Source organism: Pelobates fuscus, chromosome 8 (assembly GCF_036172605.1).
Source record: "Pelobates fuscus isolate aPelFus1 chromosome 8, aPelFus1.pri, whole genome shotgun sequence".
In the NCBI taxonomy this organism is placed as follows: Eukaryota; Metazoa; Chordata; class Amphibia; order Anura; family Pelobatidae; genus Pelobates; species Pelobates fuscus.
The window spans coordinates 42,550,243-42,566,192 of record NC_086324.1 but is presented as its reverse complement, the minus strand read 5'-3'; the positions used below and the strand labels follow the sequence as shown (position 1 = coordinate 42,566,192).

The 15,950-nt window shown below is 40.0% G+C and overlaps 1 protein-coding gene across 2 annotated transcripts in view; it reads left to right on the top strand.

Moving 5' to 3' along the window:
• The window catches only part of OLA1 (Obg like ATPase 1), a 144,022-nt gene extending 142,975 nt beyond the window's left edge, over positions 1-1,047 (top strand). For both annotated transcript variants that reach the window (XM_063429743.1, XM_063429742.1), the window contains exon 11: positions 548-1,047. In XM_063429743.1, coding sequence (XP_063285813.1) covers positions 548-649 — 102 coding nt within the window. In that variant the 3' untranslated portion in view covers positions 650-1,047. The remainder of the gene's footprint in view (positions 1-547) is intronic.
• The last annotated feature ends 14,903 nt before the right edge of the window (positions 1,048-15,950 follow it).

Genomic DNA, 15,950 nt, shown 5'->3' with positions numbered 1-15,950 from the left:
ATTCAAAATAATGCTGATAAGAAAAGTTGTTGGATTTTGGATTTTGTCTTTTGTACAGAAAAATATTAGATTTTAGTTTGTTTGATACAATGCTGTGCAAAAGGTGTAACTACTTCATTTTAATGGACATGAAAAGACGTGGGCATTTTGGTATGGCTGAGGATGATAGGCGTAGGTTACAAATGAGCGATCAAGCCCTGCAGCAGTGTTGCTAAGCCAGTTAAATCCAAGGTGCCCAAACAGCAGCCGGACTTTGGGGGGCAAACAGATATGGGTGTTTGGTGTAGACAGGTTAAACAGAACGTAGAGCAAGCATTTAGGTATTCTTTAGGATGTTTGAGGATGATGGGGGTTGTAGTCAAACAGCATTTCAGGCACTGCACGTTACTAATGGTAAGGTTAAATTGCACCCTACCACGTTATTGTGTGCTGGAATCATTTTTCCCAGGAAAAAAAAAACCCCTTAGGTTTTGCTGTGCATCGCTAGGAGCTCACGTAATTCATGTCTGTTACTAACGATACTGCATGTTACTTTGTGTATTCACAGGCTGCGGGGAAATACAGACAGCAGGGAAGAAATTACACCGTAGAAGACGGAGACATAATCTTCTTTAAATTTAATACACCGCAGCAATCCAAAAAGAAATAATTTTAATGCTTGACTGAGAAACGGGTGTTTTGGTTTTTGTTATTTTTATTATTATTATTTTTAGCAGAATATTCTGTTAAAATAAATAAGCAAACGCATCAGTTACCATTTCTTCTCCCCCAAATAAATACTGTTTGTTTTGAAATGAAATGTGTCACCTCATCTGAAAATCCAAGTTCAGTAAATGTGCTTTTCAAATGATTAAGATCCTACTTCAAATCATAGATGCTTTTCAGTACTCCCACTACTCTCATGATACTTCATTAATCTCCATCATGTATGCCAAGGCTGACACATCTGACAGGAAGGACAATGTGGCTTGCTCCTTTTTGAATCTACAGATAATGCATGTTTTACAGTACTCCAGATGTCTACACTCAATAAAACATTTGACAAAACCAGCCTCTGTGTGTTTTGGGATGTCTGTATTGAGTGGCTGTGGTGTGCTGAATGCGATATCGCACCTGCTAGTTGCTGATTACAGAATTTAAGACATGTGTATGATACAGTAACTGGCAGTGTGGGGCAGCTGCAATTGTATCTGAAAAGTGAGTCTTTCATGGGAATCAGAAGATTAGGTTGCCAGTGATTGTTTGGGTTTTTTGTTTTTTTTCCTTCTGTATTTGTTTGTATGGGATTTTTCTTTTCTTTTTATACTCCTCCATTCTGTGGAAGGAAAATATTATTTCTACATTTGAGCTTTTGGAAATGTGTAATTTTTTTATACACATAGAATTGTTGTGATTTATAATTTTATGATACTGATTTTATTTGTATAAATTGTAAACTACACTAAAGTGTACCCTGTGAATATCACAAACAAATAGACCAAAACAACTGTGAACAACATACTGAGAAGGCCACACAAAAAAGGCAAACGTTGCATGCCCACATTTTGTGGTGGGGGGCAGGTTTCCTTGGCAACAGCCTGCTATTTTAAACTTGACAATTAAAATGGAATCATCACTTCTCTGGATATTACACCATTGAATTAAACACAAAAAAATCACTTGTAAATTGTGTTAATGATGGTTTTTCATGTGATGATTAATTTTCTTTCAATTTATACTAAAGATCTAAAAAATAACATCATAATCCACTTCAGTCCAGGCACAGCCAGGACACCCAGTGAAAATGAAGAAAATAACAATAAATGAATACCAACATCCCAACCCAATGTGAGTTGGCTTCCATTTTCTCAGGGCAGAATAGGCAGATGAGGTGCAATGTTGCCTTTTGTTATTGTGGAGGAACGTACGCTTGTGTGTCTACATCTAGCCATGGCTATGCGTTCCACTGCAACTAGTGTTAAGTATCAGAGTATCTGTGTCACTTCAGCTGCTCTGACATGGGTGACTCCATAGGGCACATGACATTCGGTCCTGTGGTTTGTAGAGTTCTCCAGAACACCAACGTTGCATTATTTTCCCTTAACCCCTTAAGGACCAAACTTCTGGAATAAAAGGGAATCATGACATGTCACACACGTCGTGTGTCCTTAAGGGGTTAAAGAGGGAATGTTACATCCTAGGATGTTCAATATGTTAACTTAAGCCCCTATATTTGCCAACTATGTTAAAATAATAAACTTAGAAATCTATGCCAGAACTGTGCATCTCCAATGTAACTTATTGCAAGCAGTGATATATTCCTGCGTAGGCAGCTAGGGCTGGGGCAGAATTACATCTTTCTGGCTTACTGCACAATTTTGGGAAGGCAAAGCATTTCAGAGGTACCTTCATGAGATTGTGCGTGATCACAATGTCATGAGGTCGATGCGGCCTAAGTTAACCAATGTCTACGAGAAACTGCTTTTAAACAGAATTGTGTGCTACTGTGCTGTGAGATCTGGAAACGTAGAATACCGACCAGACCAGCAACAACTAAAACAACGATTGCAAAGGGTGATTGTTGGATCTTTAGATGAAGGAGGCTAGGAGCATGCATAATGAAGAAGGCATGACAGATGTCTGAAAGGGTGACTGTGATATGTTTACACATAATTCCCTCCCTCTCCTTTAATCAATTGGGAAAGGAGGGGAAATGTCTGGAGAAACAAGAATGATGGGAGGGGATAGCTGATGGAAAGGGGGGAAATGCCTAAATGGGGTGACTTACATTTTGTGTAGTTTAAGGATCAATGTAGGGATGCAGTGTCTAACCTTGCTACCTCAGATGTCGGGACTTACTTCCTGTAAAGGCTGGCTGAGCTACAAATGAAGTGTTCACAAAATTCTGGAGTGCCTGTGTCAGCTCTGCCCTAGAGTGCATTCACCCTTAAAAGGCAGGTATATTATTAAACACCTGCAAATAACAGTCAGATCACACAATATATGCACTCACTGGACTCTTTACTAAATATTGTGTATAAACGCACATGCATACACTTTTATTTACATACAGCTACGTAGAACTACAACTCATAAAGGTGTGCACCCCTTTCCTAATTTTGGCAGAATCAAGGGTGACGTGCTTGTTTCCTAGATTTTGCAGTTCCATGCTTTTAAAAATAGGTGAGTTGCACATCAGGGAACACACACAAAAGGCACTGCTGAGATCTGATACAGGTCATATATAAAAGCTTAGTGAAGGGTTATTAATTACAGCAAACTTTAAAATGAGTAAGAAACTAACAAAAAAAAAAAGGCCCCTTGCATTTCTTTTTAGTTAGAAGTCAGTTTTCATGATCTAAGAAGCTGCCATACTTTGTGATTGAATGTTCTAACCTCATTCTGTTTACCAGGCAAGGGAGGCAAAATAGGCCTAGTGTGCCCTCCCAGTCTAGGTTACACATCAGTCTGTGTAATCTACCTTAGAAATCACCTTTAAGTCACCAATCATCCCTTTAGATTACAAACAAGTTTATGCATAATTCTTGTTGATTTTATAATGTAAGGAGATTAATAAACAATAAGACAATTAGCAATAATAGATGTTGGAAGAAACAGTGAATAAAAGGATTTCTAAATCTGCTACCAAGGCCCTTCCTGATTACTGTGTTATCCAAGGGGTCAGCCTTTTAAGCTAACTCAAAACTGTTAGAAGATCCCTCCTGCCTCCTTTCCAGAGGCGGCTTGTTCTATATGAAATGTATTCTGCTATGTGCTCTGTAACAATATTATTTCACCAAAAATATCATTCCTATAGTCAGGGGTAAGCAGAAATGCAGTGAAGGAATTTGAATATGTATGGGTTCTGAGTATAAGTATATTATTATTATTGCCATTTATATAGCGCCAACAGATTCCATAGAGCTTTACAATATTATGAGAGGGGGGGATTTAATTAGGACAATTACAAGAAAACAGGAACGATGGGTTGAAGAGGACCCTGCTCAAACGAGCTTACAGTCTATAGAAAGTGGGGTATAAAACGCATTAGGACAGGAAATAACAATCAAATTAGGTGGGAGTGAAGCAGAGCTGGAGGAGAGAGTAGAGTGCTGCCCTTTAGGAGAGAGCAAGTGACCATATAGAATGAGTACATAAATCTTGAGATTTTACAAACAGGCCAATTGGTTATCATCTTTCATTAAATGTAAAAAGAATCTGCATTGACTACTCTAGTATCTCCTCCCTGTTTTATATATCGAGCAGTTAGCTGTTTTGGGCTTTCCAGCTAGGAGCCATATGTCTTATGGAATGTCTTGGGACTTAAACTAGACCTGTTTTACATCAAGTGGCATGCAGCCCAAACGACCAGCTGCATTTCCCCCCCTTTAACTATCATTTAACCAGAGACATGATACAAGCATTTGATGGATTTTCCATTGCTGTTTTTTCTGCTTTATTTTAGAACTCTCTTACTACTTATTTTCTAGAGATGGTGAATTATCTTACAATATTTTATACGTGGTGTGAAATATTGTCATAGAAGCAGAAATTACATCTTTGTCACACACAGTTGGTATGACAAGTTTGTCCACATGTGTATGCGTATTTGTAAGGGATTTGATGGCGTTTTAAGGATGTTAAAAAAAAAAAAAAAAAAAAAAAAAAAAAAAAGTAGAATGCTCACCTGCTCTTGTTTCATTCTCTGTGTCTACTGGAATGCTGAAAGAAGTTTGGCCTACTTAGGTTAATAATAAGAAAAAATAAAAGCGGGAAGTGCTGTTTTCCGACATAGAATAGATCCCAGTCATAGAAATCTGTTTCTCTGCAGGAAGAAACACTTGGGAAGATAAGCTTAAAGGGTTTTATTTTGTTTTACAATGTTTTGTAAACTGGACTGAACGTATCCAATGGAAATCTCTCCAATAGCATCTTAGGACCTGATCTATAGACCGATAACCATTTTGTGATGTGGGATAGTTAGGCTTTAACTCCAGGGAGTAGATGGCTCAGCCGAAGTTGTGTGCGGTGTACACATGCCGTGTGTATAACATGAACAAAATTGACACAGGCAGTCTAGAACGGAGTGTTGATGCAAAGCTGTTAAGGTGCTTCTTAAACTGAGCCTGCAAATCCTTGTTGAAGTGTAGTTTTTTTTAGATGCCCTGTCCTAATAAAAGGTTAGTTACGCGTGTATACCTAAACCCTTCACTGCTGAGTGCTTTTCTGTCAAATATAAATGTAAGCACGATTATTAAAACATTAAATAGTTTACATATTTATGGTCCCTTGCAGCCTACAGTTTAGGGAGTCTGTGTCTTATGTTAAATGCATTAGAAAGTATTCAAGAACATATTCAAATGAAAGATTTATTCACTATTAAAGAGAACCTGTAATGGAAAATTTGGCTTGCCTTAAATTGCCGCATATCCATTGAATACATCATATTTCACAAAGATACATATACTCAATTTAGTTCCAACGCCGCCATCTTCAGTGCTTGGTAGGTGTTACTCTTAAAGTAACATCCACTACCGGTCCGTCCTCTGCTCCTCCAGTCTTTTTTGATTTGCCCTGCTAGGAAAATCAGGTCTGACGCTGACCAGCATGCCGGAGTCAGAACAGAGACATATCAGTCACCCCATTCATGTACTTCTTAGCTAGTGCTAGCTAGTTTCCATAGCAACCGCAGCACATGCGCTGTGGTTGCTATGCTTTGGAGAGCATAAGAACTGCCTGTGCGTGTTTTTTCTCCGGCTCCTTCTCTTCTCCTTGCAAGTCAAAACTTCGGCATTGAGCTAAGCTAACATTTTACTGAGAACTTGGAAAAGACTATTTTTTATTTTTCCTCCCAATCAATACATTTCCTACCAAAACTGATAGAACAGCGTACAGATGAAATAACATGCTTTTTCTAAAACATTCCTGTGTTTGCTGTAAATCCCTAGACATTACAGCTTCTGCATTGAGTTCTACCAGGATCAGCAAATTTCTCCTTTAACCACTGCACTCTGGCTTGCGTGCAAGAAGAGGTACTGATGTTCCTGTTGTGGTTCTCCATCACTGACCTATCTGATAGCTTACGTAAGTTGAATATGAAATAGGCAGGTGCTTTTACAATGTTAGAGTGAATAGGGAAAAAAAAGTAGCTAAGATATATTTGGGTCATAAGGATATTATTAATATTTCTATGAACAATCATTTTGAAGCAGGTGTAAAAAAAAAGACATGAAATATGTGACCTAATTTAGACAATTCATAGGAGAATGATAAAACCGAGAAATAAGGAGATTCTTACATGCATGGTTATAACTCGGTTTAATCTTGCTTTGGAGATTCTGAAGGCTATATTTTAAAAAAATAGATTATTTCTGGGTTTGGTCTACATTCCACCCTATAGGAGCACTGCTATGGAGAGAGCAGAACGTCACAAGTAACTAAATGTGTCAAACCTTGGAATATTACTTTATCAAATATTAAGTCCTTTGGGCAAGTACAAACATTTTTTTTTTTAATACTTGGCCTCCACGGTCCCCTAAGAGGACTAGATAGTCTTACGCACTAATACTATCCCTACTAGGCCAACTGCTCAATTCGCCTCACCGATAACAGGTTCCCGTTGCGTTGATCGCCATAGTAGAGTGTTAAACACTTTTAATATCACCATGTCACTTTTCGTTACAACATACAGATGAATAAAAAAAAACTAATTGGATTTCATCTAAGCCTTATATTTACTAAGTTGTCTTATTTTAAAAATGTATTTGCTGTTCTGGCAACAACAATGAATATGCTCATTGTTTTTTACAAAAAATAAAGATTACAAAATTATATATATTTTTGGGAAACTCACCTTATCTGCTTTAGTGACAAAGATTCATTCTATCCGTTTATTTAATATGTTCCTTGGCGTGGGATGCCATTTCTTGGGCACCGGTGGAGTTTGAAATAGTGAATGAGCTAGCTTTACCTCCTGCTATGGGACTTGCTTAAGTTAGAGCCGTATTGGTGCTACCTTTAATTTGAAATTTCTAGATGTCCTCCGTCTAAATTATGTAACATTCTTAAAATGGCTTTATCTGAGTAAACTTTACACATTCTTTTACATTGTTTACACGGTCCGTGTTGCTTATTCCCTTCATTTGATCTCCCGAAACATCATATTAACCCCTTAAGGACCAAACTTCTGGAATAAAAGGGAATCATGACATGTCATGTGTCATCTGGGACCTCATTCCCACTATTTGTATGATTTAATTAACATAGGAGTTAAACAACCAGACACTTGTAAAACGTAAACTTGTAAAAAAAATGTTGTAAAACCTATCTACAGATAAATCCGTTACATCTCAAAAAGCAAAATATAAAGAACTCGTAAAGTGAGATATTTTTTGCAAAAGTATTCAAATAGATAAGTATAAGTGTCACTTATCTTGCCCCTCCTCTGGGATATTCCTGTTAAACAATCTCTGTTCTTTTTTTTCATTTGCACATCTACAAGAACGTACTTGGTTTTGTGAATCTTTATGCAAGTCTACCCTGTGATGGACTCCAGTCTTCAAATAACCGCAGGGAAGTCTGGCCAAGTAGGTTCTTTTAAATTATTTACCCATAGACATATTCCCCTAGAGGAGCGATGGCAGTAATTTCATTTCAATAAATACATATTATTCCCCGGATAATTTTATGTGATAACATTTTAGGAGGAAAAGCTAATGAATATTATTATATAAAGCAATTCTTAGCTTTTGCTATATAGTGTAGATTGGATTAGCCGTATTAGTCCAGTAGACAAGACGCCAAAATACCAGAGTATTGCAGCATGCAATGGTACCTTTTTTATTGGACTAACATAATATTTCAAAGACAAGCTTTCGAGAGTTTTCCTCCCTTCTTCAGATCTGAAGCAATACTGATCAGTCTGATAGAGTTTAACACTTAAAACAACTGATGTTAGAGAAGGGGAGGGTTGTGGGGGGGGGGGGGGGGGTCATAAATAGCAGAAGATGTGCCTGAAAGTGAAAGGTGCAGGTTGGCTGAGAATAGCCAGAAAAAGTAAATAAACAGAGGAGAGTCAATAAGCTAGTTAAAAAGGAAACCAAACACAAAAGAGAAAAAAACAACAAGAAAACTGTGGAGCAGGGCATGCAGGTATATAGCTGCAAATATGTATGTATAAAATTGATCCAATAAAGGTGAAGCGAGAATATTGAAAAAGAACTATATATGACATTAAGATGTGTTTATATAAAGTTTTGGTAGTGTGTGAGAAAGACAGAAACTGCATGAAGTGCTTCATTTCTGGTGTTGAAATGTGTGACCATGTTCATCTCCAATGTCTTTCGTTCATGAGAGTCTTTGAAATTCCCTTTAAGAACTTTAATCCTGAGGTTTTGGATGGAGTGACCAGTCTGGGTGAAGTGATGACCAACAGGGGTACAAACAATATCCGTTTTCCTTGTGGTTCTTGATTGAGTGTCTGTGTAGATTCATTCTGAGAAGCAGCTTAAGGCCAGTTTCTCCAATGTAGCAACCTTTGTCACACACGGTACACTGTATCATGCACACCACATTTGCAGATGTGCACGAATATAATCCCTTAATGTTCTATGATATGGTGTCTGGCTGTGTTATTGCCACAGATATGTTGACACAGTTTGCAGAGTGATTTGTTGCATCGTACAGTGCCATTCGGTTGTTTGAATGCTAGGATAAGGGGGTTTAGGAAATATTTAATTGAGTGTGGGGTCCTCTGAAATTAATGGTTGTAGCTCTTTAATAATTTTACGTACTCCTTCTAGAATTGGGTGATATGTAACTACTAGAGGGATTCTGTTTTGTGTTCCTTTTCTTTGTATTGTAGGATCTTTTCCCGTGGTGTTTTTAGGGCAGCTTTTATTTATTTTTTTAGATATTGTCCTTTCCTTGTAGCCCTTTTGCCTATATGACTCTGACAGGTGCTGATCTCTGTCTTTTGTGTCAGAGCAAAGCAGCTGATATCTTATAGCCTGGCTGTAGATGATACCTTGTTTGGTGTGATCGGGATGGAAGCTGGAATTGTGGTGGTAGCGGTACATGTCTGGTTTTCTCTTGTGAGTGCTCTCCATCAAGGAATTATATACAATGGGCCGGAGGTTGCACAGAGGCACTGACAAGACGGGGAGCTATTGAGTGCGAGACACAAGGGATTGTGTGTGTATATATGTATATATATAGATTGGATTAGCTGTATTAGTCCAGTAGACAAGATGCCAAAAAATATTGGCATCTTTTTTATTTTGTTTTTCAAACAATTTCCTTTTATGCAGGGCCACTTGAAAGAAACCATGAATAAGAGCTTTAATGTTCCCAAAGAGTGAATAAATGGTCATTCTGTAGGACATCAGTCATTTAACACATTTACCACATTTCAATGAATGAGACGTTCATAAAGGATTTACATTTAATGAGTATTAAGTTGTTAGGACCAGACGTGGGTCTTGGAAACACGGTTGCGAGAATGGAAATACTAGCTATTTCGTTTCCAAAAACACTTAGTTACAAATATGGAAACCCAAATGTATTTACTGGGGTTCCTCCTACCCAAATCATGTTGGACCTCCTTTGTGAACCAATGAAAACCTCTTAAATTAGGCAAAGCCATTTGTTAGTCAATTGCTAACAATTCACCTCGCTGCTTTCTGCTAAAAGGAAAAATCTCTAATGAGGCAGAAAGTGGTATTCTCATGAATCGTGAACAGGTCACATATGGGATGCGTGACTGTACTGTAACAAGGCTGCATAATGAAATAAATAAATAAAAACAGTCTTCTTATAGGACTACCCAATGTGTGCACTGTTTGGGTTAATTGGTGTGTAGAGATTCATTGGAATACCTTCTATATCGTTAAAGATTTGGTGGTTTATTAACTAGATGCTATTCAATTTATTTTATTCAATGTGTCTCTGGGTGAAAGGCATAAATCTATACTATAATATACATTTGTATTTCTAGCATTAGAGTGTTTCGTTAAGCGCAGTATGGAGGTGTCATGACTTTGAATAAATCAAATGAACACCTAATAAGGATTTAACATAAAGGGAAGAACATCATTTGCTACATGTTTAATTCAGTCTTAGTCTGCAGAAGGACATCCAATATGGGCAAGGTAGGGATTGGCATAACAACCAGGCTATTGCTGCCATACAAATATATTTTGATTTGGTCACGTAAATCCTAAATCTAAATTTCAATTAATGGACAGAGATGAATTGACAAAAGCATATTAAAAGAAACAATACGAAAGCCTGAGAATAGCAGAGGAGAAAAAAAAAAAAAAAAACACTGGAACCAGTTAGATCTTGGTTTGCAACATGATCAAGTCACAACGTATGTGCCAACGTACGTAGGTCACAAAAGGTATTGGAGCAGATCACGACTACACAGACAAATCAGTCTACCATTAAACATACTATCAAATGACTAAACCTTGTGTTGACCAAAAAAAGAGAGATACAGCATGCCCCTTCCACAGATAACAAATAGACAAATATCAAGGGCAAACAAATATTTATTTATTTATATTTGTTTAAATAATCACATGCGTCAGTATAAAGAATATTACTTGTATTTTTTTTAAATGTTTCAAAAACTATCGCTTATTTTTATTCGTCACAATGGAGATGGCAGAGACAAGGTGCTATGGGGAGAGACACACTGATGGGCTCAGGGAAGGCAGAAGGATACACACAAAAGGGACTGAGAGAGAAAGAGACACACAGAGGGGATGGGGAAAAAATTACAATGAGGATAAGGGGGCAGAAGGATACACACAAAAGGGGATGGGGGAAGAAAGAGATCCACAAAGAGGCTGAGGGAGAGAAACAGACACACAGAGGGGCTGGGAAAGGAGAAGGGAAGAAAGCCACACAGATGGGCTTAGGGGGAGAAAGAGACCGACAGAGAAGAAGGGAAAAGGAGAAACAGAGGCAATGACAAGGTGTTGAGGGAAGAGACACACAAAAGAGATTGTAGGGGAAAGAGAGAGACACAGAGGGGCTGGAGAAGGGAAGAAAATATACTCACAAAGGGGCTGGAGGGGAGAGACACACAAAGGGGGGAAATTGGGATAAGGTACACTAAATGAGGTAAGACATTTAAAAGAAGGGTTAAGAAAGACAGAGGTATGCATTTTTATTTTAAAAACATTTTTGTGGGGCAGGCCACCAAATCGATTTTTGCCTGTGTAGCGAAATTTCCTTGTACTGGCCACCGGCCCTTCATGAGATACAAATTTAAAAGAATACAGAGTATTAAAGCTTCAGCAAATTATATAATAAACCAGATCAGGCAATTCAAAGTCATGGCAAACATTGCTAATAAAGTGGAGAAACGTATGTTTTCTCTATACTGACTGCCAGATACCAAGGACAGAGTTTATAAGGGGCTGGCCCTACTGTGCTCCGCAGCTTCCTCTTGCCCGCTGCCCCCCTTGCCTGTCGATAGCTACCCGGAATTCTCTCTCTCTTATAACTTTTCTCTGACTCTTCTCGGTCTTCCCTCACACTTCTCTTCCAATACCTCTCTATACTTCACATTGATGACACACACCATTAGCTCTATTAATATCTCACATGGAAACACATATACCAGGAAACAACACAAAAACCCTCATGAGACGGGTCCAACATACCCAACAGTGAGAGAGATGCATTCATGACTCCAATATAAATAAGAGGTACAGGTGGAATAATACCCCTCCCTACCAAACCTACTGCCACCTGCAAATCCACGGGGCGTATTTGTCCCACCACGCGGACCCAAATGAGGGTGCGTGCCTACCAGATAGACCCAACTTCAATAACCGAGTTTGAAAGGCTCTTGACCTCCACAGTTACAAATAGGTCTATTATGTTTGAGTTTAAGTTGCATAGACTGCACACACAAAGCGAGGCTCAAATGTAATGTAAGTGACAACTGTCTCCTATGTAATTGAGGAAGGTACAGATAAACCTGATGACCCCGCTGACGGAGGAAAATGTAAGAATTTAATCTGTTTAAAAAAAATTAAAAAAACACAAATGAAAAAACTTCAAACCTTTGACAGGTCAAGATCTTGTCCATTGCCACGGTCTGACTTAATACATGCTTTAACACTGCAACAATTTTCTTTATGTACCTTATCAAGTTTGTATGAAATATGACCTGGCTTTTACGCAAGCCTTTGTACTGTTGACATATCACAATATGTGTCATTGAAAGAAAAAAAAAATCAAAATTAAGAAATTTGAAGGGGGCGTGGCCGACTACGGAGCTGAACAGTCGCACATCTGTGGAGCCCCACAGATTCAGAGTCCTAACGCAGAGAAATCCGCTCCAAAACCACATAGCTTACCTGCCACCCGACAGCTGACAACATGGGGCACAAGCATAAAAAGCAAATCTACACGGAGCGACCCGCGGCACCCGACATTAGGCTCGCATTCCAGAGGCCTACACAGGCGCGGCCCGCCAAGATGGCGCCGGAACCGCAGAGTGAGTTGGAGACCTCTGATGACTCCCAGGGAGAGAGGGTCTCCCAAGCTTCACTTCCAGGCCCCACTCACAGGTCTGACTCGGAGGAGGATGACTCCCCATCCACAAAAGGGGACATCAGAAAGCTGCTGTCAGACCTAAGACAGGTCTGAAAGGCCGATTTAAAGGAGACCCAGGCTGAAATAGGGATCTTACAGCAGAGAGTCCAGGAGGTGGAGACCAGAGAAAAATCCAGAGATAACCAACTCCAAAGCACCAAGCAGCAAGTGGACGGACTTATTGAGCAGGTCCGGCGCCTACAAGGAACGGTGGTAACACTTGAGACTAGATGCCGCCGCCACAACATACGCCTCAGGGGCATCCCTGAAATAGTGGGCGGAGAAGACCTACTGCCCTTTGTTTGGAGACTAACCTCCTCCATGGGCCTTAGGTGTAACTCAGACACCCCACTGATACTATCCACCTTCCGGGTACGCAAATCGCCAGCAGAACCTGCAGGTGCCCCCAGAGACACGATAGCTACCACCAGAGACGTAGCGGCGAGAGCCGCCATCATGGCCGGATCTAGACCACTGGGGTCGGTGAAATTTGAGGGATGCGAGGTAGCCATGTACAGTGACCTCCCTTTTGCTGTGCTTGCCGCAAGGAGACAGCTGGCACCAGTCACTAAGAGACTGAGAGAGCACTCCGTCCGATACCGATGGGGCACAGATGGTTCACTGATGGTGCAACAGGGCACCGACGTACTCACTTTGACCTCAGGAGAAGACCCAGAGACTTTCCTCAAAAAGCTAGGCATATTAGCCAACGGGCACAGCAAACGAACTGAGAAACGCAACACTTAGTTATTGCAACACTTAGTTATTATAACACTGTTATTCATGTGTCTATATGTGTACATAGTTCTTGGAAGCTTCTTCATACTCCTAACCCACTATTCCATGCATACGCCCTAACCACCTGACTTCACATACATAGAATAAGTCAGTAGAGAATGCTAAACTTACACAATCTCACTAAGCAGGGGTCCCCGTATAAAAGTAGAAACGTGCAATTTGGTACCTCGCAATGCTACAGTACGTATCTCACTAATACCGTGATTATTGCTATGTTTGTAACCCAACGAAATGCTACATGATCTTGTTATAACCCATTCAATAACCCATACAATGGAAAAATGTATACTGTGTGTACAAAACCCAATAAAATACAAATAAAAAAAAATAACAGGTATTAAAAGGAACTATAATATATAAGTAAAAAACAAAGAAAAGCAAGTTACCTGCGCTCTCTCCTTAATCCCTATGTATTTTTAAACAAATGGAGGTTTTTTAGTTACCTCCAATGGCCATGAGAGGATGAGCCCACCTGCCAACGTATTAAAAATACATAGGGATTAAGGAGAGAGCGCAGGTAACTTGTTTTTCTTTGATTTTTACTATATATTGGGGCTGATGTGTACTGTAGTCATTTGCTGCCGCCCAGTGATGGGAGTGAGCGCAGGACTTTTCTTTCTGCATTTGTATCCATTTTTTGTATTACTCAGCCTTGTTACAATGCAGCCACCCATCCCATGTGTTCCCTATTAAGGGTTAATCATGTATAGGGGTGTATATAAAAAATACCCCTTTCTGTCTCATTAGAGATTTTTGCCAGAGGCTCAAGGAAGCAAGGTGAATGGTTAGAGTTAGGACCCACCTAGGGGGGTCTGCCTTGATGTTGGCAGGTGGGCTCATCCTCTCATGGCCATTGGAGGTAACTAAAAAAACAAAACTCAATTTGTTTAAAAATACATAGGGATTAAGGAGAGAGCACAGGTAACTTGTTTTTCTTTGGTTTTTACTATATATTGGGGCTGATGTGTACTGTAGTCATTTGCTGCCGCCCAGTGATGGGAGTGAGCGCAGGACTTTTCTTTCTGCATATAATATATAAGTAATTGATATTCTTAAAAAAAAAAAATTAAGACATTTTCTTTTCTTCTACCCACTTTCTCTCATTCATGTCATACTTCCTGTTTCCCCTTACTCATTTCCCCGCCACTGTTACTTTTCGAAATCCTTAAATACCCCCCAAAGAGCCATACAGACTGTTGCAGACCAAGGATAACCATACCAGTTACCTCTGCTAGTTCCCTTCCTTCAGCCAATCAGGAACTCTTACATGGTTAGGGGACTTAGCTCTATGCGCTCCCAGGAAGGGGCGGCACTCAGTCCTGGAAGCTCTTAGTCCTTACAAGGATTTTCCCTGCTGCATCCCCTGCAAGCTGGAACAGCAGACACAGTGGTTAAATCTTCCTCCCCTCCAGTAACTAGACAAGACACAGTTCTGGAGGCACAAACTCTGACAATCTTTATTTGGAACACACAGCTTTCATGCACAGACCCCAGCAGGGTGTCTCCATTCAAAGTAACCCAAAACATAAGCCCGCCCCAGGGTCGTTGTGTCTGGGAGATAATCAAGTTCCCTCTCAGGTCCAGACGGTAATCCCACCAATTATCCTCTGTGCCGGAGAGATAATCAAGTTCCTTCTCAGGTCCAGAAAAGTCTACAATAGTTCTAAACCCCCCCACACACATTTTAATGTTACAAAAGAGGTTAACTGATTGTATGAAAGGACAACCTGAGTTACTCTTTAAAGCAGGGGACTCCAAAAGAGATATTCGGTAAGGTGTGAGATGTCACACCTAAGGGCCCTGGAAGCCTGGTTTGCTTCTTAGATAAGAAGTCCTTTGACATGTTAATGCTCATCAGCTTTCAGGAAAAAAACAACCCCTTGTGTTTCAATATCATATCCAGAATGGGACAAGCACAATCTTCCAATCCAGCCCAAACATGATTTGCGAACAAGGGGACCCCACAACCAAACATTGCCTCTTAGATAGGGAGATCCCGACATGAGGATATGAAACAAAGCGGGCAAGCAAGTGGGCATGGTACTCAGTGATGGCGGTCCATCACACAGACATATATACACAGCCACACATACACACAGATAGTCATACATACACAGACAGTCATACATACACACATACTGACACACAATCATACAGACACATGATGAAGTTAAGTAGGGGGACTTTCAATGGACATGAGGCAAGCCTATCATTTACTTCCAGTAATGGCCTGATGTTGGGTGGCGTGCGGGAGCCTGGAGCTTGTTCTACACACAGTTCCTTCTTGGCCTGTTCTGTAGTGAAGTCATTCATTGCTGCAGTCCAAACTGCCAGGACTGGTGTGTATAACTCGGCTGTCCGGTGCAGCAGGAGATAGACACTGGTGGCCGTCAGCAGACTGGATTCCATAATTTGCCCTAATTAGCTGCCAGGCCAGTGTAGTACAGGGGTCGGCGCCTGGCGCAGCCCATGGGGCGTAGGTTGTGGACTTTCGTATAGGTAATAAGTACAAAAAAAAAAGAAAAGTTCTTCAATATGTTTATTAATACAAATATCTAAAC